The sequence below is a fragment of the Scyliorhinus canicula genome, chromosome 18, assembly GCF_902713615.1.
Source record: "Scyliorhinus canicula chromosome 18, sScyCan1.1, whole genome shotgun sequence".
Classification (NCBI taxonomy): domain Eukaryota; kingdom Metazoa; phylum Chordata; class Chondrichthyes; order Carcharhiniformes; family Scyliorhinidae; genus Scyliorhinus; species Scyliorhinus canicula.
The window spans coordinates 75,801,406-75,827,620 of record NC_052163.1 but is presented as its reverse complement, the minus strand read 5'-3'; the positions used below and the strand labels follow the sequence as shown (position 1 = coordinate 75,827,620).

General features: G+C 46.2%; 1 protein-coding gene across 3 annotated transcripts in view; it reads right to left on the bottom strand.

Moving 5' to 3' along the window:
- LOC119952858 (calcium homeostasis endoplasmic reticulum protein) overlaps positions 1 to 26,215 on the bottom strand; it is a 142,838-nt gene that overhangs the window by 38,899 nt on the left and 77,724 nt on the right. For all 3 annotated transcript variants that reach the window (XM_038776416.1, XM_038776417.1, XM_038776418.1), the window contains exons 10-11: positions 15,469 to 15,898; positions 2,368 to 2,609 (exon numbers count right to left, since the gene is read on the bottom strand). In XM_038776416.1, the coding sequence (XP_038632344.1) occupies positions 2,368 to 2,609; positions 15,469 to 15,898 (672 nt within the window). The remainder of the gene's footprint in view (positions 1 to 2,367; positions 2,610 to 15,468; positions 15,899 to 26,215) is intronic.

Here is a 26,215-nt window from a genome sequence, read left to right as displayed (position 1 = left end):
ACTCCGGCCCCACCTCGGCCCCCCCCCCCCCCCCGGGCTCACTCCGGCCCCCCCTCGGGCCCGCTCACTCCGGCCCCCCCTCGGGCCCTCCCCCTCCCCCCTCGGGCTCACTCCGCCCCCCCCCCCCCCCTCGGGCTCACTCCGGCCCCCCCTCGGCCCCCCCCCCCCCCCTCGGGCTCACTCCGGCCCCCCCTCGGGCCCCCCTCCCTCGGGCTCACTCCGGCCCTCCCCCTCCCCCCTCCCCCCCTCGGCCCCCCTCCCTCCCCCCCCCTCACTCCCCCCTCCTCGGCGCCCCCCCCCCCCCCTCGGCCCCCCCCCTTGGGCTCACTCCGGCCCCCCCTCGCCCCCTCCCCCCCCCCCCCGGGCTCACTCCGGCCCCCCCTCGGGCCGGCTCACTCCGGCCCCCCCTCGGGCCCGCTCACTCCGGCCCCCCCTCGGGCCCGCTCACTCCGGCCCCCCCTCGGGCCCACTCCGGCCCCCCCTCGGGCCCTCCCCCCTCCTTCTCTCCTCCCCCTCCCCCCCCCGCGCGCCCCCCCCCCCCCCCCCCCCCCCCCCCCGCCTCCAGCCCCCCCCTCCCACCCCCCCGCCCATGGCTCCTTGAGAAGGTGGAGTCGCAGGTGGTGAAGAAGGCATTCAGCATGCTAGGTTTTATTGGTCAGAATATTGAATACAGGAGTTAGGACATCTTGTTGAAGTTGTACAAGACATAGAATACAGTGTTCAGTTCTGGTCACCATATTATAGGAAGGATATTGTTAAACTAGAAAGCGTGCAGAGGAGATTTACAAGGATGCTACCAGGACTTGATGGTCTGAGTTATAGGAGAGGCTGGAACTTTTTCCTGGAGTCTAGGAGGCTTAGGGGTGATCTTATAGAGGTCTGTAATATAATAAAGTGCACAGATGAGACAGTCAACATCTTTTCCCAAAGATAGAGGAGTCTAGAACTAGAGGGCATAGGTTTGAGGGGAGAGATACAAAAGAGACCAGAGGGGAAATTTCTTCACACAGAGGGTGGTGAGTATCTGGAATGGGTTGCCAGAGGCAGTGCTAGAGGCGGGTACGATTTTGTCCTTTAAAAAGCAGTTAGAGAGTTACATGGGCAGGGTGGGTATAGAGGGAAATGGGCCAAATGCAGGCAAGTGGGACTAGCTTAGTGACAGTAACTGGGCGGCATGGACAAGCTGGGCCGAAGTTGCCTATGACTATGCAACAGGTATAACCATTAAGGCAAGAGATATTGGGGCAAATGGTAATGATTTCAGCAAGAAATTGAATGGGTGCCAGAGGCAATAAATTTGCAGGGTTTCAAAGGTACGGCAGGAAAATGGGGCCGACAGGATTTCTCTACAGAGCTGTCATGTACTTAATAATAATCTTTATTATTGTCACAAATATGCTTACATTAACACATTAATGAAGTTACTGTGAAAATCCCCTACTTGATGGGCTAACTGGCTGCCTTCTGTGCCATAATAGCTCTACAACTGAACAGAACTCTGCTTCGCATTTCACCCCAAGTTGAGCTCTGACCTCTTAGCACCTCCATCACCCAGATTGCCAACTTCCATCTCTGTACTATCAGCTATTCCCACCCCTCCCTCAGCTCATCTACTACTGAAACACTCATTGTTACCAACTGACTCAACTGTTTCAATGTTCTCAAAGTTGACTTCCCAATTTCCACCCTTGATAAACTTGAACTCATCTACCCTTATCCTATCCCACACCAGACCAATGTGTTCTTGCCAATCTCTATTGGTTTCCCAGTCCGCCCATATCTTAAATTTAGCATTTTTAAATCATTCATAGCATCACCCTCCCCATCTCTGTAAAGTCACACAACCCTGCAACCATCCTAGAACTTTGCATTCCGCCAAATATGGCCACTTGCACACCCCACTCTTCAGCTGACCTCTGGTGGCCAGTTCTTCATCCACCTAAAATCCAAATTCTGGAATTCTGAAACACCTTTGCCTCTCTCTCTCTGCTTTAAGACTCGACTTGAAATCTACCTTTTTGACCAAAAGTTTAATCACCCTTCCCTGTATATTAAAAGAAAAATACTGCACATGCTGGATATCGGAAATAAAAACAGAAAGTCCTGGATAAACTCAGCAGGTTTGGCATGGTCTGTGGAGAAAGAGAGAGAGAGAGAGTTAACATTTGGAGTCCAATATGACTCTTCTTTGGAACTGTTCCAAAGAATCATATTGGATTCAAAATGTTAACTCTGTTTCTCGTTCCATTGCTACCCAATATCTTGTCAGCGGAGTGTCAAGCGTTTTCCGATAATGCTCCTGTTTCTGTATTAAAGGTGCTATTTGAATGCTTATTGTTCAGCCAGCAGATTGAGCTGGTTACTTACCTTCACCAGTGGTGCCATTAATCCTGCTGGGAGATCGAAATATGGCACATTGGGGACCAGGCTGGGGTCATCCGGGCTGATCTGAGGCGGAGGAGGCCCCTGCCGCCTGATATGTGGAGGCTGTCCGTTAAAACCTGGAGGAGGACCAGCAAAATCGGGATGCTGGGGTCCACCCCAGGGAGGGGGTTCTCCCATTCCTGGTGGAGGCAATCGGTGTGGAGGATGGTGAGGAGGGCCCATATCTGGAATATGTACATCATAGAGGCATTTCAATTAAAGTTCCGCACCAGCTTCAATCTTTTTACTATATTAATCTACCAGCCTTATGCATACCAACAAAAATACCACCTGATCTAGACATGATAAAGCACCAAGTCATTTAAGCAGACCTTTATAGGAGGCTCAATCAATTGTCGTGTATAAAGGAATGTTAACATTTTAATGTGAATTTTGAATCAAACTACAAGTTGTAATCACAAAGAATTTAGTTGGAAGATAGAAAAGATGTGGCTGCCTTACACCAGATCATCCAGCAACCACTAGGTCACAATTTTGTACAAAAATGTTGAAATAAAACCAGCTTTGTGGATTATATATGCCGTTCACTAGACAATTATGAATGAACAAGGCTATTCTGCCCATCCAGAACAAGTCTATATCCCTCCAAATGTAGAATCTAACTGACTTCACCCGACTTTCTTCTCTCTCCCTTTGTCAGCTTCAATTTTTCCCCGCAATCAGGAACCCAGTCATAGATTGCATCACTGTCATTCCTTTAGGAGCCGCACTTTGCAGGTTTGGCATAATGTTTCCCCAGAGTCTGTCACTCACCAGGAAAACTGGAATGCAAGCTTAAGTAGGGTGCTCTTTCCAAGGGACGGTGCAGACTCGATGGGACGAATAGCCTCTTACTACACTGTAAATTCTATGATTCTATGATCAGTCAAGACAAGGGACCAAGCTAGGACCTCTTCCACGGCTGGCATCATTGCCACTAGTATTGAAATGGTTCACTGGTAACATTCCTGCTGAGTCAGAAGGTTGTACATTCAAACCCAAGCCACAATCTTGGACGCAAAATCCAGGCTGATAGTCCAATGCAGTGCTGAGACAGTACAACATTGTCAGAGGTCTGCTGGATGAGGCATTAACCATTTGTCTTTTCAAATGGATGCAAAATATTTCATGGCACCACATCTTCTTGATGTCCTGGACAATATTTATTCCCATATAACATCACTAAAACAAGCTATCACTCCCATATTGCTGTTCATGGGACTTCACTTTGTGCAAACAGCTGCCACATTTCCTACATTCCCAACACACTGTTCCATAAAGCAGCTCATAGCGAGAGAGAGAAAGCCCGTAAAGCAGCGGGAGTTGGGAGAGAGAGCTCCCATAAAGCAGAGGGAACTGTTTATAAATATGAGAAATTCCAATAAAAAAAAATAAAAAAATAAAGCAGAGCAAGTTCAGGGAGAGAGAGAGAGCCCATAAAGCCGAGGACGTTTGGGAGAGAGAGGACCCATAAAGCAGAGTGAGTTCGGAAGAGAGAGAGCCCATAAAGCAGCCTGAGTTCAGAGAGAGTGAGAAAGAGTCAGACAGACAGACCACAAAGCAGAATCCCAGTGCTAGGGCTAAGTATATCTTCTCACGTCTGGAGTGGAACCTATGGAAATGGGAGGATCCACCTGTTGCTGTGGACCAACAACAGAGGTAGAACGAGGAATAATGTTTTGTTAATAGAGTTTGAGGAGCTAGGAACCAAATTAAAAGATAGAACGTAACCTCTTGATTGTTACCTGCACCATGCGCAAATTGAGATACGGTTAGACAAATTAGAGAATCAAACACGTGGCTCAAAGAATGGTGTGGGAAGAAGGTGCTTCAATTCATGGGACACTGGCATTGAATGAGCTCCACTTGAACTGGGCTGGGACAAATAACTAGGGCTGTGAACACGGCTTTAAACTGACAGAATGGGAGCAGGGCTCAGGCGAAGGGAGATTTAGAAGAGAAAGGTCAAGGCATCAGAACAGTATAGCAATGTGGCTGCGGACAAGCAGAATGAGTCAGAACGGACAGAGTTTAACAAAATTTGTACATTGACAAATAAGGATATTGTCAAGAATAGAAGCAAAAATTCTTTAAATTATATGTTCTCTATTTGAATGCGTAAAGCCCCGCAATAATATTGATTAATTATTCGCACAAATGGAGATAAATGATTTGGATCACATCGCCATTACACAGACAGGATTACAATGTGATCAAGGGTGGGAAATAAATATCCAAGGTACATAATATTGAGGGAAGACAGACGGAATGGCAAAGGAAAGGGTGGTCTTGATAGTAAAAAATGGATTAATGACAATAGTGAGAAAGTATCTAGCCTAAGGAGATTATGAAGTAGAATCAGTATGGGTGGAAACTAGGAATAGCAAGAGTCAAAAAACAACAGTGGAAATATTTTATAAGCCCTCTGATAGTAGATGTATGGTTGGACAGAGCATAAAACAAGAAATTATTGGAGCTTGTAATAAGGGAAACTTAATAATTGTGGGGACTTTAATCTTCATATCGATTGAGACTATCAAATTAGCAAGTGTGGTCTAGAATGAGTTTGTAGAATGTTTTTATGATAGTTTCTTGGAACAATACATTGTGGAAACGACTAGGAATAAAGCTATCTTGGATCTAGTTTTGAGTAATGATGCAGGATTAATTAGTAATGTTGTAGTAAAAGATCCACTGGGAATAGTGATCATAATACCATTAAATTCCATGCTAAGTTTGAAAGTGAAATATGCCAATCACAAACAAGAATTTTAAACATGAACAAAGCCACATGAGTACGAGGGGAGAACGGTCTACGGTTATAGAGTCAGAGTTTTACAGCACGGAAAAAGGCTCTTCGGCCCATCGCGTCCATGCAGACCATTAGCACCCAACTATTCAAATCCCATTTTCCAGCATTTGGTCTGTAGTCTTGTATGCAATGGCATTTCAATACTTCTGAATACTTCTTAAAAGTTGTGAGGGTTCCCGCCTCCACCACCCTTTCAGGCAGTGAGTTCAAGATTCTAACCACCCTCTGGGTGAAAAAAGATGTTCCTCGCGTCTCCTCTAAACCTCTTACCCATTAGCTTAAATCTATGCCACCTGGTTATTGACACCTCCACTAAAGGGAAAAGTACCTTCCTATCCACCCTATCCATGTCCCTCATAATTTTACACACCTCAATCAGGTCCTCCTTCAGCCTTCTCTGCTACAGGGAAAACAACCCCAGCTGATCCAATCTCTCTTGATAGTAGAAAAGCTTCTAACCCAGGCAACATCCTGGTGAATGTCCTCTGCTCCCTCTCCAGTGCAATCACTTCCTTTCTGTAGTGTGGTACCAGAACTGCACAGAGTTCTCCAGCTGGGGACAGGCAATTTACACATAACCTCCCTGCTCTTACAATCAATGCCTTAGTTAATAAAGGCAAGAATTTCATAGCCCTTTTTAACCACCTGTCCTGCTGTCTTCAGAGATCTGAAAACATGCACACCAAGGTTTCTTTGATCCACTGAACTTCCTATAGTCGACCATTCATTGTATATTCCCTTGCCTTGTTAATCCTCCAAAAATGCATTGCCTCACACGTTGCAAGATTAAATTCCATTTGCCACCTTTCCGCCCATCTAACCAGCCCGTCTCTATCGTCCTGTAATCTAAGGCCTTGCTGCTCATAATTTACCACCACCAATTTGTGTCATCTGCCAACTTACTTATCATACTCCTATATTCATACCCAGATCATTAATGTATACTACAAACAACAAGGGACCCAGCTCCAATCCCAGTGGAACACCACTGGGCAAAGGCTTCCAGTCACAAAAGCAACCTTCAACCATCACCCTTTTCCTCCTAAGACAGTTTTCATAGAATCATAGAGCCACTACAGTGCAGAAGGAGGCCATTCGGCCCGAGTTTACACTGCCCTCTGAAAGAGCACCCTAACCAGGTTCCCGCCCGATCCTTGAAACCCTATTACCCCATCTAATTCACATATCCCTGCCCACTAAGGGGCAACTTGGCATAGCTAATCCACCTAACCTGCACATTTTTGGATTGTGGGAGGAACCTGGAGGAAATCCATGCAGACAAGGGGAGAATATGCAAACTCCACACAGCCAATCACCCAAGGCTAGAATTGAATCTGGGTCCCTGGCGCTGTGAGGCAGCGGTGCTAATCACTGTGTCACTGTGCCGACCCACCATGCTGCTGTTCTGGATCCAATTTGCCAAATTGCCCTGGATCCCATAGGCTCGTCCCTTCTTCATCAGCCTCTCATGTGGGACCTTGTCAAAAGCCTTACTAAAGTCCATGTAGACTACATCAACCGCACTACCCTCATCTACAAACCTCATCACCCCCTCAAAAATTCAATCAAATTTGTAAGACAGGATCACCCTTTGCCAAAACCATGCTGTCCATCCTGGATTAATCCTGGTCTCTCCATATAGAGATTAATTCAGTCCCTCAAAATTATTTCCAGTAGTTTCCCTCCCATGAAGTTAGACTCACTGGCCTGTAATTTCCTGGCTCATCCCTACTTCCCTTCTTGTATAATGGCACCCCATTAGCTGTCCTCCAGTCCTCTGGCACCTCTTCTGTGGCCAGAGAAGATGTAATTGGGGAAATAGACTAAAAGGTATGGAGGTAAATGAACAGTGAGAAACATTTGAAGAAACAATTCAAAATCAAAAACAAAAATACATCCATTGAAAAACAATAACTCAATCCATGACTCAGTCAGGAAGTTAGAATTGTATTAGATTAAAAGGAGTAGTTTACAATGTGGCAAAAAACATGGCGAGTGTGAGGATTGGGAATGTTTTAGAAAGTGGCAGAGGGCCACTACAAAGGGTGACAAAAAGGGAAAACATATAATGGGAGTAAACTAGCCAGGAATATAAAACAGATCGTTAGAGCTGTTATAAGTATATAACGAGGAAGGGAGTAGCTAAGTAAAACATTGGTCCCTTAGAAGCAAAAACCAGGGAAATTATCCTGGGGAATGAGGAAATAGCAGAGGCATTGAACAAATATTTTTTGTCTGTTTTGCATACCAAAAATAGATGGTAACCTCGGGGCTAAAAAGAAATTAATATCAGCAGAGAAAAGGCATCGACAGAGCTTGAGGAACTAAGATCCAACAAATGCCCAGGGGCTGATGGTCTACATCTAGTGTTCTAAAATAGATAGCTGCAGAGATCGTAGATATATTATGATTTTCCAAAATTTCTTCAGTTCGGGAATGCTCCTAGCAGATTGGAAATTGGGAAATGTTACACTACTTTTCAAGAAAGCAGGGAGAGAGGAAACAGGAAGATGTAGGCCAGTTAGCCAGCCATCAGTTGTTGGGAAAATGCTGGAATCGATTATTAAGGAAGTCTGAACAATACACTTTGAAAAGCTTAGTATGATTAGACCAAGTCAACATGGTTTTACTAAGAGGAAATCCTGTTTGACATGTTTATTAGAGTTTTTTGAGGATATAACTAGTAGGGTAGATAAAAGGGAACCAGTAGATGGATTTCCAAAAGACATTAGATAAGGTGCCACACAAAAGTTTAATCGGCAAGCTAAGGGCTCATGGAATTGGGGGTAGTATTTTACCATGGGTAGAGAATTGGTTCGAGAATAGAAAACAAAAAGTGGGCGTAAATGCGACTTTGTCAAGCTAGCAGGCAGCGATTAGCGAGATGCCACAAGGATCAGTTCTGGGGCCTCAGCTATTTACAATGTATATTAATGACTTAGAAAAAGAGACAGAGAGTAACGTAACTAAGTTTATTGATGATACCAAGCTAGGTGGAAGGTACACTGTGGGGATGACACAGGAAGGCTACAAAGAGATATAGACACATTAAGTGAGTGTGTTACAAGATGGCAGATGGAGCACAATGTAGGGAACTATGAAGTTATTCACTCTGGTTGTAAGAATAGAAAAGCAGATTTTTTTTTTAAAGTTCTGAAACTTGCAGTGTTGATGTTCAGAGATGTGAGTGTGCTTGTACAAGAAACAGAGAACGTGTGCATGCAGGTGCAGCAAGCAATTAGGAAGGCAAGTGGCATGTTGGCCTTTATTGCAAAAGGATTGGTGTACAAGAATAAAAAAGTTTTGCTACAGTTGTACAGGGTTTTGGTGAGACCACATCTGGAATACTCTGCATGGATTTGCTCACCACATTTAAGCAAGGGTATAGTTGCACTGTAAATGGTATAGCAAAGGTTCACTAAATAGGCCCCTGGGTTGAGAGGGTTGTCTTATGACAAAGAGCTGACAAATTTAGGCCTGTATTCTCTGGAGTTTAGAGGAATGAGAAGAGATCTCAATGAAATGCACAGGGTGGGCGCCGAGAGATTGTTCCCGCTCGTCAGAGAACCAGAACATACGGGCACAGTCTCAGGATAAAGGATCAATCATTTAGGACTGAGATGAGGAGAAATTACTTCACTCAAAGGGTTGTTAATTTTCTACCCTGGGGGATTATGGATACTCTACTGTTGAATACATTTAAAGCTGGGAAAGACAGATTTTAGGTCTCATGGGAAATTAAGAGAGATGGGGAACATGCAGGAAATTAGAGTTGATGTTGGAGCAGACTCGGTGGTCATGCGGTCTACTCCTGCTCCTATTTCTTGTGCCCCTGTGAGAGTGAGCCCAGAGAGCAATGGGACTTTGGAGAGGGAGAGAGCCCATAATGCTGCAGGAGTTTGGAGAGAGAGCCCAAAGCAGTGGGAGTTCAGAGAGAGAGCCCACAAAGCATTGGGAGTTTGGAGAGAGACCATAAAGCAGTGGGAGTTTGGAAAGAGACCATAAAGTAGCAGGAATTTGGAGCGAGCCCATATTGCTGCAGGAGAGAGAGCCCACAAAGCAGTGGGAGTTTGAGACCATAAAGCAGCAGGAGTTCAGAGAGAGAGCCCACAAAGCAGTGGGAGTTTAGAACATAGAACAGTACAGCACAGAACAGGCCCTTCTGTCCTCAATGTTGTGCCGAGCATTGTCCGAAACAAAGATCAAACTATCCCACTCCCTGTCATTCTGGTGTGCTCCATGTGCCTATCCAATGACTGCTTGAAAGTTCCTAAAGTGTCCGACTCCACTATCACAGCTATTCACCTGAGGAAGGAGCAGTGCTCCGCAAGGTCGTGTTTGAAACAACCCTGTTGGACTTTAACCTGGTGTTGTAAGACTTCTTACTATCACAGCAGGCAGTCCATTCCACACCCTAACCACTCTGAGTAAAGAACCTACCTCGGACATCCCTCCTATATCTCCCACCCTGAACCTTATAGTTATGTTCCCTTATAACAGCTACATCCCTGGGACACTGTCAGTGTGGAGTTTGCACATTCTCCCCGTGTTTGCGTGGGTTTCGCCCCCACAACCCAAAGATGTGTAGGCTAGGTGGATTGGCCATGCTAAATTGCCCCTTAATTGGAAAAATGAATTGGGTACTCTAAATTTATAAAAAATAAAATAATAAAAAATAACAGCTACATCCACCCAAGGAAATAGTCTCTGAACGTCCACTCTATCTATTCCCCTCATCATCTTCTAAACCTCTATTAAGTTGCCTTTCATCCTCCTCTGCTCCAAAGAGAAAAGCCCTAGCTCCCTCAACCTTTCCTCATAAGACCTATCCTGCAAACCAGGCAGCATCCTGATAAATCTCCTTTGCACCCTTTCCAATGCTTCCACATCCTTCCTATAATGAGGTGACCAGAACTGCACACAATACTCCAAATGTGGTCTCACCAGGGTCATGTATAGTTGCAGCATAACCCCGCGGCTCTTAAACTCAAGCCCCCTGTTAATAAACGCTAACACACTATAAGCCTTCTTCACGGCTCTAACACTTGAGTGGCAACCTTCAGAGATCTGTGGACATGAACCCCAAGATCTCTGTGTTCCTCCACATTCCTCAGAACCCTGCCGTCGACCCTGTAATCCGCATTCAAATTTCTCCTACCAAAATGAATCACCTCGCACTTATCAAGGTTAAACTCCATCTGCCATTTTTCGGCCCAGCTCTGCATCCTATCAATGTCTTTTTGCAGCCTACAACAGCCCTCCACCTCATCCACTACTCCACCAATCTTGGTGTCATCAGCAAATTTACTTACCCACCCTTCAGCCCCCTCCTCCAAATCATTGATAAAAATCACAAATAGCAGGGGATCTAGCACTGATCCCTGTGGTACTCTGCTGGTAACTGGTCTCCAGTCTGAATATTTTCCATCCACCACCACCATCTGTCTTCTATGTGATAGCCAGTTTCTTATCCAATTGGCCAAATTTCCCTCTATCCCACACCTCCTTACTTTCTTCATAAGCCGACCATGGGGAACCTTATTTCACGTATACGACATCAACTGCTCTACCTTCATCTACACACTTAGTTACCTCCTCAAAGAATTCAATCAAATTTAAGGCAAGACTTACCCTTCACGAATCAGTGTTGACTATCCCGGATTAAGCTGCATCTTTCCTAATGGTCAGAAATCCTATCCTTCAGGACCTTTTCCATTAACTTACGACCACCGAAGTAAGACTAACCGGCCTATAATTACCAGGGCCATCCCTATTCCCTTTCCTGAACAGAGGAACAACATTCACCACTCTCCAGTCCTCTGGCACTATCCCCGTGGACAGTGAGGACCCAAAGATCAAAGCCAAAGGCTCTGCAATCTCATCCCTTGCCTCCCAAAGAATCTGTGGATACATCCCATCTGGCCCTGGGGACTTGTCGACCCTAAGGTTTTTCAAAATTGCTAATACATCCTTCCTCAGAACATCTACCTCCTCCAGCCTATCCGCCTGTATCACACTCATCCTCAAAAACATGGCCCCTCTCCTTGGTGAACACTGAAGAAAATAATTCATTCAACGCCTCCTATTTCTTCTGACTCCATGCACAAGTTCCCACTACTGTCCTTGACCGGCCCTAACCTCACCCTGGTCCTTCTTTTATTTCTCACATAAGAGTAAAAAGCCTTGGAGTTTTCCTTGATCCAACCCGCCAATGACTTCTCCTAAGCTCTTTTTTTAAAGTTCATTCCTTGCTACCTTGTAACCCTCAAGCGACCCAACAGAACCTTGTTTTCTCATCCTTACATACGCTTCCTTTTTCCTCTTGACAAGATATTCAACCTCTTTTGTGAACCATGGTTCCCTCACACGGCCATTTCCTCCCTGCCTGACAGGGACATACCTATCAAGGACATGCAGTATTTGTTCCTTGAACAAGCTCCACTTTTCATTTGTTCCCATATTATGCTCCCTAATTGTTGCCTAATCGTATCATAATTACCCCTCCCCCATTTATAAACCTTGCGCTGCCGTATGGGTCTATCCCTCTCTATTGCAATAGTGAAAGACACCAAATTGTGGTCACTATCTCCAAAGTGCTCTCCCACAAACAAATCTAGCACTTGGCCCGGTTCATACCCAGTATCAAATCCAATGTGGCCCTCCTCCTGTCGGCCTATCCACATATTGTGTCAGGAAACCCTCCTGCACACACTGTACAAAAACTGCCCCATCCGAACTGTTCGACCTATAGAGGTTCCAATCAATAATTGGAAAGTTAAAGTTTGGAGAAAGTAGCGGGAGTTCAGAAAGAGAGCCCACAAAGCAGCGGGAGTTCGGAAAGAGAGCCCACAACGCAGCAGGAGTTCGGAAAGAGAGCCCACAAAGCAGTGGGAGTGTGGAGAGACCATAAAGCAGCGAGCGCTCGAAGAGAGGGCCCTCAAAGCAGTGGGAGTTCGGAAAGAACCGATAAAGCTGCAGGGTGCTGCTCAATCTGTGGTCAGAATGTGTCACAAGGAAACAGGAAGGTAATTGGTTGTTGAGTATTTTGCTTGTTCAGGTAATTTATTACTAATTGTGAAGTTTGATTAGGAATAGTAAGGTTTACCAGCAGTAGTAAAGTTTATTGCAGTAAGGTTTATTAATTATAAATTAACTCTCACACAGAGAAGGTGATGTGTTGCTGCTGTATTATGTGGGAACTGGTGGATGCCAGTGTGATCCAAGACAGGGATCCAAGAGGGAGACAGAGCTACATTAGAGGGGTTGATAGTGGAGCAGGAGATAAAAGATGCGATTGGGAGGCTGGAGTCAGGGAAGGTGTCAGGGCCAGATGGGTTTCTGGTGGAATATTAGAAAAAATTCAAAAATAAGCTGGTACCGCTGATGGTTTGAGGAGGCGATAGGGAAGGGGATGTTACCACAAACTTTGGGGCAGGCATCGATTTCCCTGTTACTTAAGAAAGATAAGGAGATAAGGATGCGATGGAGTGTGGGTCGTATAGGCCCATATCACTTTTAAAAGAGGACGCAAAGATATTGGCCAAGGTACTGGCAGGTAGGCTAGAGGAGTGCCTCCCGAAGGTGATAGGTGAAGATCAGATAGGGTTTGTGAGAGGGAGGCAGCTCTTTTCGAACATTAGGAGGGAATTGAAAATGGTTATGGTACCGGCGGAAAGGAAGGAAACAGAGGTGGTTGTGGCATTGGATGCCGAGAAAGCATTTGACCGGGTAGAATGGGGGTACTTGATGACAGTTCGAGAGCGGTTTAGAATTGGACCCAGATTGGTGGACTGGGTAAAGCTGCTGTATAAGGAGCCGAGAACAGGTGGTGGCAAAAATAACATCAGCTCAGAATACTTGCCTCTCCACCGTGGGACTAGGCTGGGATGTCCTATGTCCCCGCTGCTGTTTGCACTCGCGATTGAGCTATTGGCCATCACATTAAGAAGTTCGGGGGGTATGGAAAGGGATAGTGCGGGGGGATAGAGCATAGGGTGCTCTTATATGCCGATGACTTGTTATTATACGTGTTGGAACCAAGTGTGCCAATAGGGGGAATACTGGAGCTGCTTCGGGTGTTTGGGTTTCACAGGGTACAAATTAAATCTAGACAAGAGTGAATATTTTGTGGTGTCTCAGCCAGGGGTGGGGGCAGGGATGAGGGGGTTGCAATTCCATAAGGCAGGGACTCAGGGGCAGGTTCCTCGAGATGGGGGGGACTCCGTAGGTACAACATTTCTAGTTTGGTGGGGAGGGTGAAAGGTGATCTGGCAAGGTGGGATGGTCTCCCTCTGTCATTGGCGGGTTGGGTTAAAATGAATGTGCTGCTGCGATTCCTATTTTTCAATGCCTGCCGATTTTCCTGCCAAAGGCATTTTTAATTTATTTTTTTAAAGAGAGATTGAAGGGATGATTACCTCATTCACATGGGGAGGGAAGGTGGCCAGAAATAAAAAGGTGCAACTACAGAGAGTAAGGCAGGCAGGGGGTTTGGGTCTTCCGAACCTGTATTATTACTGGGTGCCAAATGTGGAGAAGGTACGGAGCTGGGTCAGAGGGGTTGACTCCCAATGGGTCAGAATGGAGGAGAGTTTGGGAGGGCGTCGAGATTGAAGGCGCTAGCGACAGCGCCGTTCCCGACGGCCCTGGGGGGATACTCAGGGAGTCTGGTAGTAACAGCTTCGCTGAGAATTTGGAGGCAGTTTCAACAGCACTTCGGGTTGGGGGCAGGGTCAAGGGAAATGCCGATTCGGGGGAACCATAGATTTGAGCCAGGGAAGTGGGATGGAAATTTTCGAAGATGGGAGGAGAAAGGAATTAGGACACTAAAAGATTTGTTTCTTGGGGGTCGTTTTGCGGGATTGAAGGAGCTGGGGGCGAAGTATGGGCTGAAATATTTAGATACATTCAGGTTCAAGACTTTGCCAGAAAGGAGATACAGAGCTTCCCAGTAGGGCCGGCTTCCACATTGCTGGAGGAGGTGCTGACGACAGGGGGACTGGAGAAGGGGGCAGTGTCGATGCTCTCCGGGGCCATTTTGGAGGAGATGGTGCCACTAGAAGGGATCAAGGCAAAGTGAGAGGAAGAGTTGGGAGAGGGTATGGAGGAGGGTTTCTGGTGTGAGGTGCTCCGGAGGGTGAATGCTCCTCATGTGTGAGGTTGGGGCTGATACAGCTGAAGGTGGTGTATAGAGCGTACCTGCCAAGAGCAGGAATGAGCCGGATCTTTGAGGGGGTAGAAGATGTATGAACGTTGCAGGGGGGCCGCGCAAATCATGTTCATATATTTTGGTCTCGTCCAAAACTGGAGGATTACTGGAAGGTGGTGTTTAGGATAATCTCTAAAGTGGTGCACGTGAAACTGGACCCGGGCCCTCGGGAGGCCATAATCGGGGTGTCGGACCAACCGGGGTTGGAAACGGGCGCCGAGGCAGATTTTGTAGCCTCTGCCTCATTGATCGCCCAAAGGCGGATCCTCTTGGGGTGGAGATCAACCTCTCCACCCTGTGCCCTGGCGTGGCGGGGGGGGGGGGGGGGGGGGGGGGGGGGGGAGAGAACCTGCTGGAATTCTTGACTCTTAAAAAGGTTAAATAATTCTTGACTCTTAAAAAGGTTAAATTTGAACTGAGGGGAAGGATGGAAGGGTTCTACAATTCATGGGCATTATTCATTATGCATTTTCGAGAATTGGATCACATCGAACATTAGGGGGGGTTGGGGGGAGGGGGAACTGTATGTGTTAATGGCGACTATGGGTGATTCCCGATTCCTCTGATTTGTTCATGTTAAAATGTGGGCTAATGTTGGCGGTTTGGTGGAAGGATGGGATCGTTGTTATTGATATGGGGATTGACATTACATTTGTTACTGATTATTGTTTATTGTCGGGTGTAAATTTGGGAGAAAATGTGGAAAAGGAGAATAAAAAAATATTTTAAAAAAAAAGATACAGCAGGTTTGAAGAGCCATATGGCCTTCTCTTGCTCCCAAGCCTCATGTTCTTATGTACTGTTAAAGCCTGTAAAGTGCTTTGGGACAGCCTGAGATTGCGAAAGGAACTGTATAAATGTAAGTCTTTCTTTCTCTGCATGGAAACAAACAAAACAACCTTTTATACAAAACAAGTATTTGAAATCAGCTTCAAGGTCGCAATAATGCAAAGGGATTAAAAACTGTTCAGTTAGAACTGAACTACACAATGTTTTCATTGAACAGGTGCTAAAGTTTGTTTACCTGGTGGAAAGTCCCCCTGTTGATAATCAAAATGGTGAGGAGGATAAGGGGGACGATCAAAGTGATGTCGGGGAGGAAAGTCGTCCTGCATGAACCGCGGAGGAATGCGATTGAAATTGTGGGGGTGTGGAGGTTGGTTAAATGGCGGGTGTTGCTGGTGTGGCGGGAATGGGGGCTGCTGGCGGAAGTGGGGGGGTCGCTGCATTCTGAACGGTGGGTCCCGCTGTCCCCCCCAGGGCGGCTCATGTTGGTTGTTCCATGGAGGTTCAAACTGATTATTCCAGGATGGTTCGTGCTGGTTGTTCCATGGAGCTTCTCGTTGGTTGTTCCAATTTTGTTCCCGCTGATCATTCCACATCCCTTCGTGATTGTTATTCCAGGGCTGGCAATGAGGTGGTCCTTGATGTGGAGCATTAAACCCCTGGTCAAACTGGTAGCAAAAAGAGAAAGATGTGCTCAGACTACTCAAATTACATGCAACGTACAGCACAGAACCTGCTAAATTGAGCATTTTGTCTAGCATGGTTTAAACGGCAGTTAGCCAGGCTGGTTGACTTTTCTTTTAAAAAAAAACACTGCAGACAAGATGAGAACTGAAGTAAGGTGCGCACTGCAACAACATGCTCCAAGTCAAATGAATTAGACAATGAAGAGGGTTTGCACAACTTAACCTAACTCACCCAGCGTGAACAGGAACGTGGAAAAGAGACACGTTTGGGTTGTAAACCTGATTTATACCCTCCCCAATTTTACTCTCTGGCTGATGTTTGTGAGATAACCAAAGCATAGATTGGGGCAGCAAGGGGAACCTGCAACTCACTAAAATACCAATTTACCAAACTATCAGTATCCTCTCTTTGAAGATGTGGACAGGGTTCTCATTGAGTATCTTTTTCTGTCTTCACAAAGGACAGGGAGGATTCAGAGATCCTAGTTAAAGAGAAGTGTGAAATATTAGATAGAATAAGAGGAAGTACTGGAGGGACTAGCATCCTTGAAGATGGATAAGTCACCAGAGCCAGATGGACTGTATCGCAGGCCGTTGAAGGTCGGGAAATATCGGATGCTCTGAGGATTGTTTCCCAATCCTCACTAGATACAGGTGAGGTATCACAGTCTTAGAGGTCTGTGAACATGTACCATTATTTAGAAAGGGTGTATGGGATAGGCCAGAAGACTGTAGGCCAGGCAGTCTTCAGTGGTGGGCAAATTATTGGAAACAATTATGAGAGACAGGATAAACTGTCACTTAGAATGGCACAGATTGATCAGCGATAGTCAGCATGGTTTCGTTCAGGAAGATCGTGTCTTACTAACTTGACAGAATTTCTTGAAGAAGTAATAAGGAAGACCGATGAAGGTACTGCAGTGGATATTGTCAACATAGATTTCATTTGACAAAGTCTCACACAGCAGACACAGGGGAAGGTAGCAGGTTGGATCCAAAATTATATCAGTGACAGGAAACAAAGAGTAATGGCCGATGGACGTTTTGCGAGTGGAAAACAGTTTCCGCTGGAGTTCCACAGGGCTCAGTCTTGGGGCCTTTTCTGTTTGTTGTATATATATCAACGATTTAGACTTAAATCGGGTGGCATGATTGGGAAATTTGCAGATGTCACAAAAATTGGCTGTATAGTTGATAGTGAAGAGGATAACTGTCAACTCCAGAATGACATCAATGGTTAGGTTGGGCAGAGAAGCAGCAAATGGAATTCAATTCGGATGTGTGAGGCTATGTATTTGGGGAGGACCAACAAAGCAAGGGAATATTCAATAAATGGGAAGCTATTGAGAGGGGTTGAGTAAGTGGGAGACCTTGGAGTACATGTCCACAAGTCCTTCAAGGCAGCAGGACAATCTGGTAGATAAAGGTGGTCAAGAAAGCATATGGAATGCTTTCCTTTTTTGGGCGAGGTATTGAAGATATGAGCAGGGATATAATGATGGAACTGTATAAAACGCTGCTGAGCCCACAGCTGGAATTTTGTGTACCGTCTTGGTCACCATATTACAGGAACTACATAATTGCTTTGCAGAGAGTGCAGAGGAGATTTATAAGAAATTTGTCAGGGCTTGAAAATTGTAGCTATGAGGGGAGATTGGATAGGCTAGGGCTGTTTTCCTTAGAACAGAGGCTGCTAAGGGGTGACCTTATTGAGGTGTACAAATTATGAGTGGCCTAGACAGGAAAGACTTGTTTCTCCTAGCTGAGGGGTCAATTACCAAGGGGCATAGATTTAAGTTGATTGGTGCCCCTGCTGATTTCACCTGTGGGGAGTGCACCCATTTCCAGCTCCTCAGAAACCGTTAGGGAACTGGAGCTGGAGTTGGATGAACTTCAGGAGGCAGAGGTGGTCATAGATAGAAGCTTCAGTGATGTAGTTACTCCGAAGAATGAAGATAGATGGGTGACGGTGAGAGGGGCTGGGAGGAAGCAGTCAGTACAAGAATCCCCTGTGGTCGTTCCCCTTAGTAACAAGTATACCGCTTTGGATACTGGTGGGGGGGACGACTTACTAGGGGTAAGCCATGGGGTACAGGTCTCTGGCACAGAGTCTGTCCCTGTTGCTCAGAAGGGAAGGGGGGAGAGGAGTAGAGCATTAGTCATTGAAGACTCGATAGTTAGGGGGATAGATAGGAGATTCTGTGGGAACGAGAGAGACTCACGGTTGGCGAGTTGCCTCCCAGGTGCCAGGGTCCGTGATGTCTCGGATCGTGTTTTCGGGATCCTTAAGGGGGAGGGGGAGCAGCCCCAAGCAGTGGTCCACATAGGCACCAACGACATAGGTAGGAAGAGATAGGGATGCAGGAATTCAGGGAGCTAGGGTGGAAACTTAAGAGCTAGAACAAACAGAGTTATTATCTCTCGGTTGTTACCCGCGCCACGTGCTAGCGAGACGAGGAATAGGGAGAGAGAGCAGTTGAACACGTGGCTACAGGGATGGTGCAGGAGGGAGGCTTTCAGATACCTGGATAATTGGGGGTCATTCTGGGGTAGGTGGGACCTCGACAAACGGAATGGTCTATACCTGACCAGAGAGGTACCAATATCCTGGGGGGGAAATTTGCTCATGCTCTTCGGGAGGGTTTAAACTCATTCAGCAGGGGGTTGGGAACCTGAATTGTAGCTCCAGTATACAGGAGGTTGAGAGTAGTGAGGTCATGAGTAAAGTTTCAAGGTTGCAAGAGTGTACCGGCAGGCAGGAACGTGGTTTAAAGTGTGTCTACTTCAACGCCAGGAGCATCCGGAATAAGGTGGGTGAACTTGCAGCACGTGTTGGTACCTGGGACTTCGATGTTGTGGCTATTTCAGAGACATGGCTAGAGCAGGGACAGGAATGGTTGTTGCAGGTTCCGGGGTTTAGCTATTTCAGTAAGCTCAGGGAAGATGGTAAAAGAGGGGGAGGGTTGGCATTGTTAGTCAAGGACAGTATTACGGTGGCAGAAAGGACGTTTGATGAGGACTCGTCTACTGAGGTAGTATGGGCTGAGGTTAGAAACAGGAAAGGAGAGGTCACCCTGTTGGGAGTTTTCTATTGGCCTCCGAAAAGTTCCAGAGATGTAGAGGAAAGGATTGCAAAGACGTTTCTGGATAGGAACGAAAGTAACAGGGTAGTTGTTATGGGGGACTTTAACTTTCCAAATATTGACTGGAAACGCTATAGATTGAGTACTTTAGATGGGTCCTTTTTTGTCCAATGCGTGCAGGAGGGTTTCCTGATATAGTATATAGATAGGCCAACAAGAGGCGAGGCCACATTGGATTTGGTACTGGGTAATGAACCAGGACAGTTGCTAGATTTGGAGGTAGGTGAGCACTTTGGTGATAGTGACCACAATTCAGTTACGTTTACTTTAGCAATGGAAAGAGATAGGTATATACCGCAGGGCAAGAGTTATAGCTGGGGGAAAGGCAATTATGATGCGATGAGGCAAGACTTCGGATACATAGGTTAGGGAAGGAAACTGCAGGGGATGGGCACAATTGAAATGTGGAGCTCATTCAAGGAACGGCTACTGCGTGTCCTTGGTAAGTATATACCTGTCAGGCAGGGAGGAAGTGGTCGAGCGAGGGAACCGTGGTTTACTAAAGTAGTTGAATCACTTGTGAAGAGGAACATAGAACATTACAGCGCAGTACAGGCCCTTCGGCCTTATTAACCTTATCAAACGCTTTACTGAAATCCATATACACCACATCAACTGCTTTATCCTCATCCACCTATTTGGTCACCTTCTCAAAGAAGGAGGAAGAAGGAGGCTTATGTAAAGATGAGACGTGAAGGTTCCGTTAGGGCGCTCGACAGTTATAAGTTAGCTAGGAAGGACCTAAAGAGAGCTAAGAGGAGCCAGGAGGGGACATGAGAAGTCTTTGGCAGGTAGGATTAAGGAAAACCCTAAAGCTTTCTATAGGTATGTCAGGAATAAAAGAATGACTAGGGTAAGAGTAGGGCCAGTCAAGGACAGTAGTGGGAAGTTGTGCGTGAAGTCTGAGGAGCTAGGAGAGGTGCTAAATGAATATTTTTCATCAGTATTCATGCAGGATAAAGACAATGTTGTCGAGGAGAATGTTGAGTTACAGGCTACTAGACTAGAAGGGCTTGAGGTTCATAAGGAGGGGGTGTCAGCAATTCTGGTAAGTGTGAAAATAGAAAAGTCCCCTGGGCCAGATGGGATTTATCCTAGGATTCTCTGGGAAGCTAGGGAGGAGATTGCTGAGCCTTTGATCTTTATGCCGTCATTGTCTACAGGAATAGCGCGAGAAGACTGGAGGATAGCAAATGTTGTCCCCTTGTTCAAGAAGGGGAGTAGAGACAATCCTGGTAACTATAGACCAGTGAGCCTTACTGCTGTTGTGGGCAAAGTCTTGGAAAGGTTTATAAGAGGTAGGATTTATAATCATCTAGACAGGAATAATTTGATTAGGAATAGTCAACATGGTTTTGTGAAGGGTAGGTCGTGCCTCACAAACCTTATTGAGTTGACCAAACAGGTGGACGAGGGTAAAGCCACCTGACCAAACAGGTGGACGAGGGTAAAGCAGTTGATGTGGTGTATATGGATTTCAGTAAAGCGTTTGATAAGGTTCCCCACGGTAGGCTAATGCAGAAAATATGGAGGCATGGGATTCAAGGCGATTTAGCAGTTTGGATCAGAAATTGGCTCGCTGTAAGAAGACATGTGGGAAATGTTCAGCCTGGAGTTCAGTTATTAGTGGTGTACCACAGTGCGGACAGTGCGGAAGGATGTTGCAGGTTACAGAGGGACAGAGATAAGCTGCAGAGCTGGGCTGAGAGGTGGCAAATGGAGTTTAATGCAGAAAAGTGTGAGATGATTCATTTTGGAAGGAGTAACAGGAAGACAGAGTACTGGGTTAATGGTAAGATTCTTGGTAGTGTGGATGAGTAGAGAGATCTCGGTGTCCATGTACATAGATCCCTGAAAGTTGCACCCAGGTTGATAGGGTTGTTAAGAAAGCGTACGGTGTGTTTGCTTTTATTGGTAGAGGGATTGAGTTTCGGAGCCATGAGGTCATGTTGCAGCTGTACAAAACTCTGTTGCGGATGCATTTGGAGTATTGCGTGTAGTTCTGGTCGCCGCATTATGGGAAGGATGTGGAAGCATTGGAAAGGGTGCAGAGGAGATTTACAAGGATGTTAACCTGGTATGGAGGGAAGATCTTATGAGGAAAGGTTGAGGGACTTAAGGCTGTTTTTGTTAGAGAGAAGGATAAGAGGTGACTTAATTGAGGCATACAAAATGATCAGAGGATTAGATAGGGTGGACAGTGAGAGCCTTTTTCCTCGGATGGTGATGGCTAGCACGAGGGGGCATAGTTTTAAATTGAGGGGAGACAGATATAGGACAGATGTCAGAGGTTGGTTCTTTACTCAGAGAGTAGCAAGGGCGTGGAATGCCCTGCCTGCAACAGTACTGGACTCGCCAACATTAAGGGCATTCAAATGGTCATTGGATAAACATATGGATGATAAGGGAATAGTGTAGATGGGCTTTAGAGTGGCTTCACAGGTCGGTGCAACATGGAGGGCTGAAGGGCCTGTACTGCGCTGTAATGTTCTCTGTTCAATGTTCTATCTGGAATTCACTGCCTAAGTTGGTGGTTGAGGCTGAAACGCTCAACTAATTTCAAAGGTCTTCGACAGAGTCGAATGGAAATACCTCATAGAGGTACTGGAGCGGTTCGGGCTTGGAACAGGGTTCACCGCTTGGGTAAAGCTCCTATACAACGCTCCCATGGCGAGTGTACGGACCAACAATACCAACTCCCAATACTTCCAGCTGCACAGGGGCACCAGACAAGGATGCCCACTGTCCCCGCTGCTGTTCGCACTAGCAATCGAACCGCTAGCAATCGCGCTCAGGGCAGCAAAAAATTGGAGGGGGATCCGAAGGGGAGGTAGAGAGCACAGAGTCTCACTCTATGCGGATGATCTGCTCCTCTATATCTCGGACCCACAAAGCAGCATGGACGGAATCATAGCGCTCCTGAAAGAGTTTGGAGCCTTCTCGGGCTACAAACTCAACATGAGCAAAAGTGAGATCTTCCCAGTACACCCGCAAGGGGGGGGGGGGGGCAGCGCTAAAGGGCCTGCCGTTCAAACAAGGCCGAAATAAATTCCGCTACCTGGGGATCCAAATAGCCCATGACTGGAAAGGGGTCCACAAATGGAACCTCACCAGCCTGACGGAGGAAGTTAAAAAGGACCTGCAAAGATGGAACACACTCCCGCTCTCCCTCGCGGGGAGAGTCCAGACGATCAAAATGAACGTACTGCCCAGGTTCCTTTTCCTGTTTAGATCCATTCCGATCTACATCCCCAAGGCCTTTTTCAAAGCGCTAGACAAACATATCATGGCGTTCGTATGGGGGGGTAAAAATGCTAGGATCCCAAAGAAGGTCATACAAAAAACAAAATCCAGGGGGGGGCTAGCCCTCCCGAATCTACAATTCTACCACTGGGCGGCAACAGCCGAGCGAGTAAGGGGATGGATCCAGGAGCCAGAAGCCGAGTGGGTGCGTGCGGAGGAGGCCTCCTGCATGGGAACCTCCCTCCGGGCCCTCGCCACGGCAGCACTCCCATCCCCACCCAAAAAACACTCCAACAGCCCAGTGGTGACAGCCACCCTCCAATCCTGGAACCAACTGCGGCAGCAATTTGGCCTGTACAAAATGTCGGACAAGGCTCCCATCTGCAACAACCATAGGTTCAAACCAGCACTGACCGACGCCACCTTCAAAAGGTGGAGGCAGGACGGGGGGACACTGACAGTCAGGGACCTATACACGGACGACAGGATCGCAACACTGGACGAACTGACAGAGAAATTTCAGCTAGCTGGGGGGAACGAGCTACGGTACCTGCAGCTCAAAAACTTCCTACGAAAGGAGACAAGGACGTACCCACAACCGCCACGACAGACACTATTGGAAGACCTACTGGACGCAAGTATCCTAGAGAAAGGGAACTGTAGTGACATGTATGACCGACTGGGAGACAGGGACGACACCGTACTGGACGCAACAAGAAGGAAATGGGAGGACGACCTGGGGATGGAGATAGGGTGGGGACTCTGGAGCGAAGCACTGCATAGGGTCAACTCCACCTCCACGTGCGCAAGGCTCAGCCTGACGCAACTAAAAGTGGTACATAGAGCCCACTTAACGAGAAACCGTATGAGTAGGTTCTTCCCGGAGGTGGAGGACAAATGTGAGCGGTGCCAGAGAGGCCCGGCCAACCACGCCCACATGTTCTGGTCTTGCCCCAGACTTGTGGAGTACTGGACAGCCTTCTTCGAGGCTATGTCCAAAGTGGTGGGGGTGAGGGTGGAGCCATGCCCGATAGTGGCGGTCTTCGGGGTTTCAGACCAGCCAGATCTATTCCTGGGGAGGAGGGCGGACGCCCTTGCCTTTGCCTCCCTGATTGCCCGCCGTAGAATCCTGTTTGGCTGGCGGTCAGCAGCACCACCCAGAGCTGCAGACTGGCTGTCCGACCTCTCGGAATCTCTCCAAATGGAGAAAATCAAATTCGCCATCCGAGGGTTGGACGACGGCTTCCACAGAACGTGGGAGCCATTCATGCAACTGTTCCGGGACCTGTTTGTGGCCAACGTACATGAGGAAGAATAGTCGGGTGGCCAAGAACCAGGGGAAAATGGGCGGGAATCGGGGGAAGGTAGCCGGGGGGAGGGGGGGGGGGGGGGGGGGGGGTGGGGGGGCTACGGGCTCGGTATGGGGGTTTGATGGCAAGCCAAGGCCCAAAACCAAACTATAAATAAATGCCTATAAACATGTGCCTCGGCCATATTGGGGAATGTAAAATATGTATGCTGGCTAAAGGGGGCGGCCACAATTATTGTTATGAAGATGCTTACCTGTAAATATTCATGTAAAAAATTTTTGTGTTTTCCTTTTTTTTCTCTCTCTCTCTAATAACTTGTAATTTGTCATATATAAAATATGAAAACTCAATAAAAAAACATTTATAAAAAAAAAACTAATTTCAAAGGTACCTGGATCTACATCTGCAAGTGCTGTAACCTGCAAAGCTATGGACTAGGTGATGGCTAGCACGAGGGGGCATAGTTTTAAATTGAGGGGAGACAGATATAGGACAGATGTCAGAGGTTGGTTCTTTACTCAGAGGGTAGCAAGGGCGTGGGATAAAAATGAGCAGCTAGTTTCCTTTTTCGCTTTTTGGTCTGGGGCATACACTATGGACAGAGTGGCCTCTTTCTGCACCATAACGTTTCTCTTTCTAGCATGTTAAAATTAAAGGGCAATTAATCAAACAATATGTCTACTTCAGGGCAGTATTATCTGTTGAAAGCTGCTTACACATGCATCATTATATTAAAACATTGTAACATACAAAAATCATTAACTATTGCTTCAGAAATTCTTTTGGGTTCTTTGGACATCAGTGCATTTGCTATCACAGGTATATTTAGCCTGCCTCCATCTCCCATGACAGTGCAGCATCAGAATAAATAATTGTTAAATAGTAAAAGTGAATGCTGAATACGGTTTACATGTTAAGTTAAAGTTTGCTGACGAGTGTGGTGTTGAAAAATTCTAAACAGTGAATTATTGCTGTAATCTCACCGATATCTGGCCCATCCTTGAAACCAGAGACTCGAGCAGCTAACAAGATTCAATTACTTTAGCAACTGGTGATGATTTACTGAGACACTAAACAAATTTAGCTGTTAACAAATTTTAACATTTCACTTCCAGATTTGTTTCTTCCCCATTTCTATCCAATTTTCTTCTCTTTGTTGGGATTTGATTCCACAAGTGAGTGACAACCTTCAGGATTTTGTCATTCGGTCCGAATGAGCCTCAACTGATTCATCAGTCGCCCATGGAGGGAGAAATATTACGCCTAAGTCTGGCCCTGTCCTCATTAGGCCTGCACTTACATGTTCTTAGGTTATTGCGAGAGGCATTAAATTCCAAGATGCTGGTCACTTATACATAACCAAGCAATGCTGAAGAACACAAGCAGACTCTCAAAAGGTGTCTTCATGAAAGAAAATGCAGAACAGTAAAAGAGGGCAATGGATGGGCATGTGTCACCTCCAGGAACACAGACACTTGCTGCAGGAAGTAAGTCTAAATCAATGGCAAGATCATTTCACCAATGATGATTTTAAAATACGAAATCCCAAGTGTATATTCACACAAATAGAACATGCAACTTAACTAACTAGAAGATGTGCTTCATAAGGTTCCTTCTGTCTCACATATGCAGAAACTGTGGGGCTGTCTTGTGTATAAAAGTAAAATATGCATACAAAACCTACAAAATTGAAAATGTCTCATCCATATAATAAAAAAAATGGTGTTCAACATGTATCCAAAATAATCCCTTAAATATTCTGGATTCAGTGGATCCCGAAGAGTAAGTGTACTTTACTTATTTATCTCTGCAGTAATTATTTGCTCCTGTTCTACCAGATCCTTCCTAAACTGCATCGCCTTCATTCCTGGCTCCTGCTTGTTCCCTTGTAAGGAAAGTCACTTGTGACTCTCATATTGGTTCATCAGCTCCACACACACACACAAGTGACAGATTTAGGTAATTCCGGACCGGATAATACTTTCTTACTAATCTATGATTTAGGTAAAGCCACCAAAAGAGGGAAATCCAAATCTCTCCAAAGACTCAGAATGGTTCTCACAAGGGGAGAATGCTTTTCTGGGTCTCAAACAGTTAAACGAGATTTGAGTTACTTTCCATGGAAAAAGTTCAGATACGTCACTCATAACTAAATTGTTACCACTGTTGGTCGTAGGTCCTAGTCATTTTTTAAAAAAAAAATAATTTTTATTGAGATTTTCAAAAACATATCCAAAACAGAAAATAACAAGAAAACAATATTAAGCTAGAGAAGGTCAAATTCGCCCTGAGAGGGTCGGTACAAGGGTTCTTTAGGCGGTGGCAGCCTTTTCTCGACTTTCTGGCTCAACGATAGGGTACGGGGACAGCAGCAGCAGCAACCCGGGGAGGGAAAAGGGGAGGGAAAAGGGGAGGGAAAAGGGGAGGGAAAAGGGGGGGAGCCGACAATGACTATGTTTGTTTATTTAATTTTAATATTTTTAAAGTTCTTTTGTTGTTCATTAGGGTTGGGGGGGTGGGGGGATGTGATACATGCGCCGATACGGTCTGGGGGTGTCACAGTTATTATGGGTTATTTTGTTGCATTTCATTGTTTGTCGTTA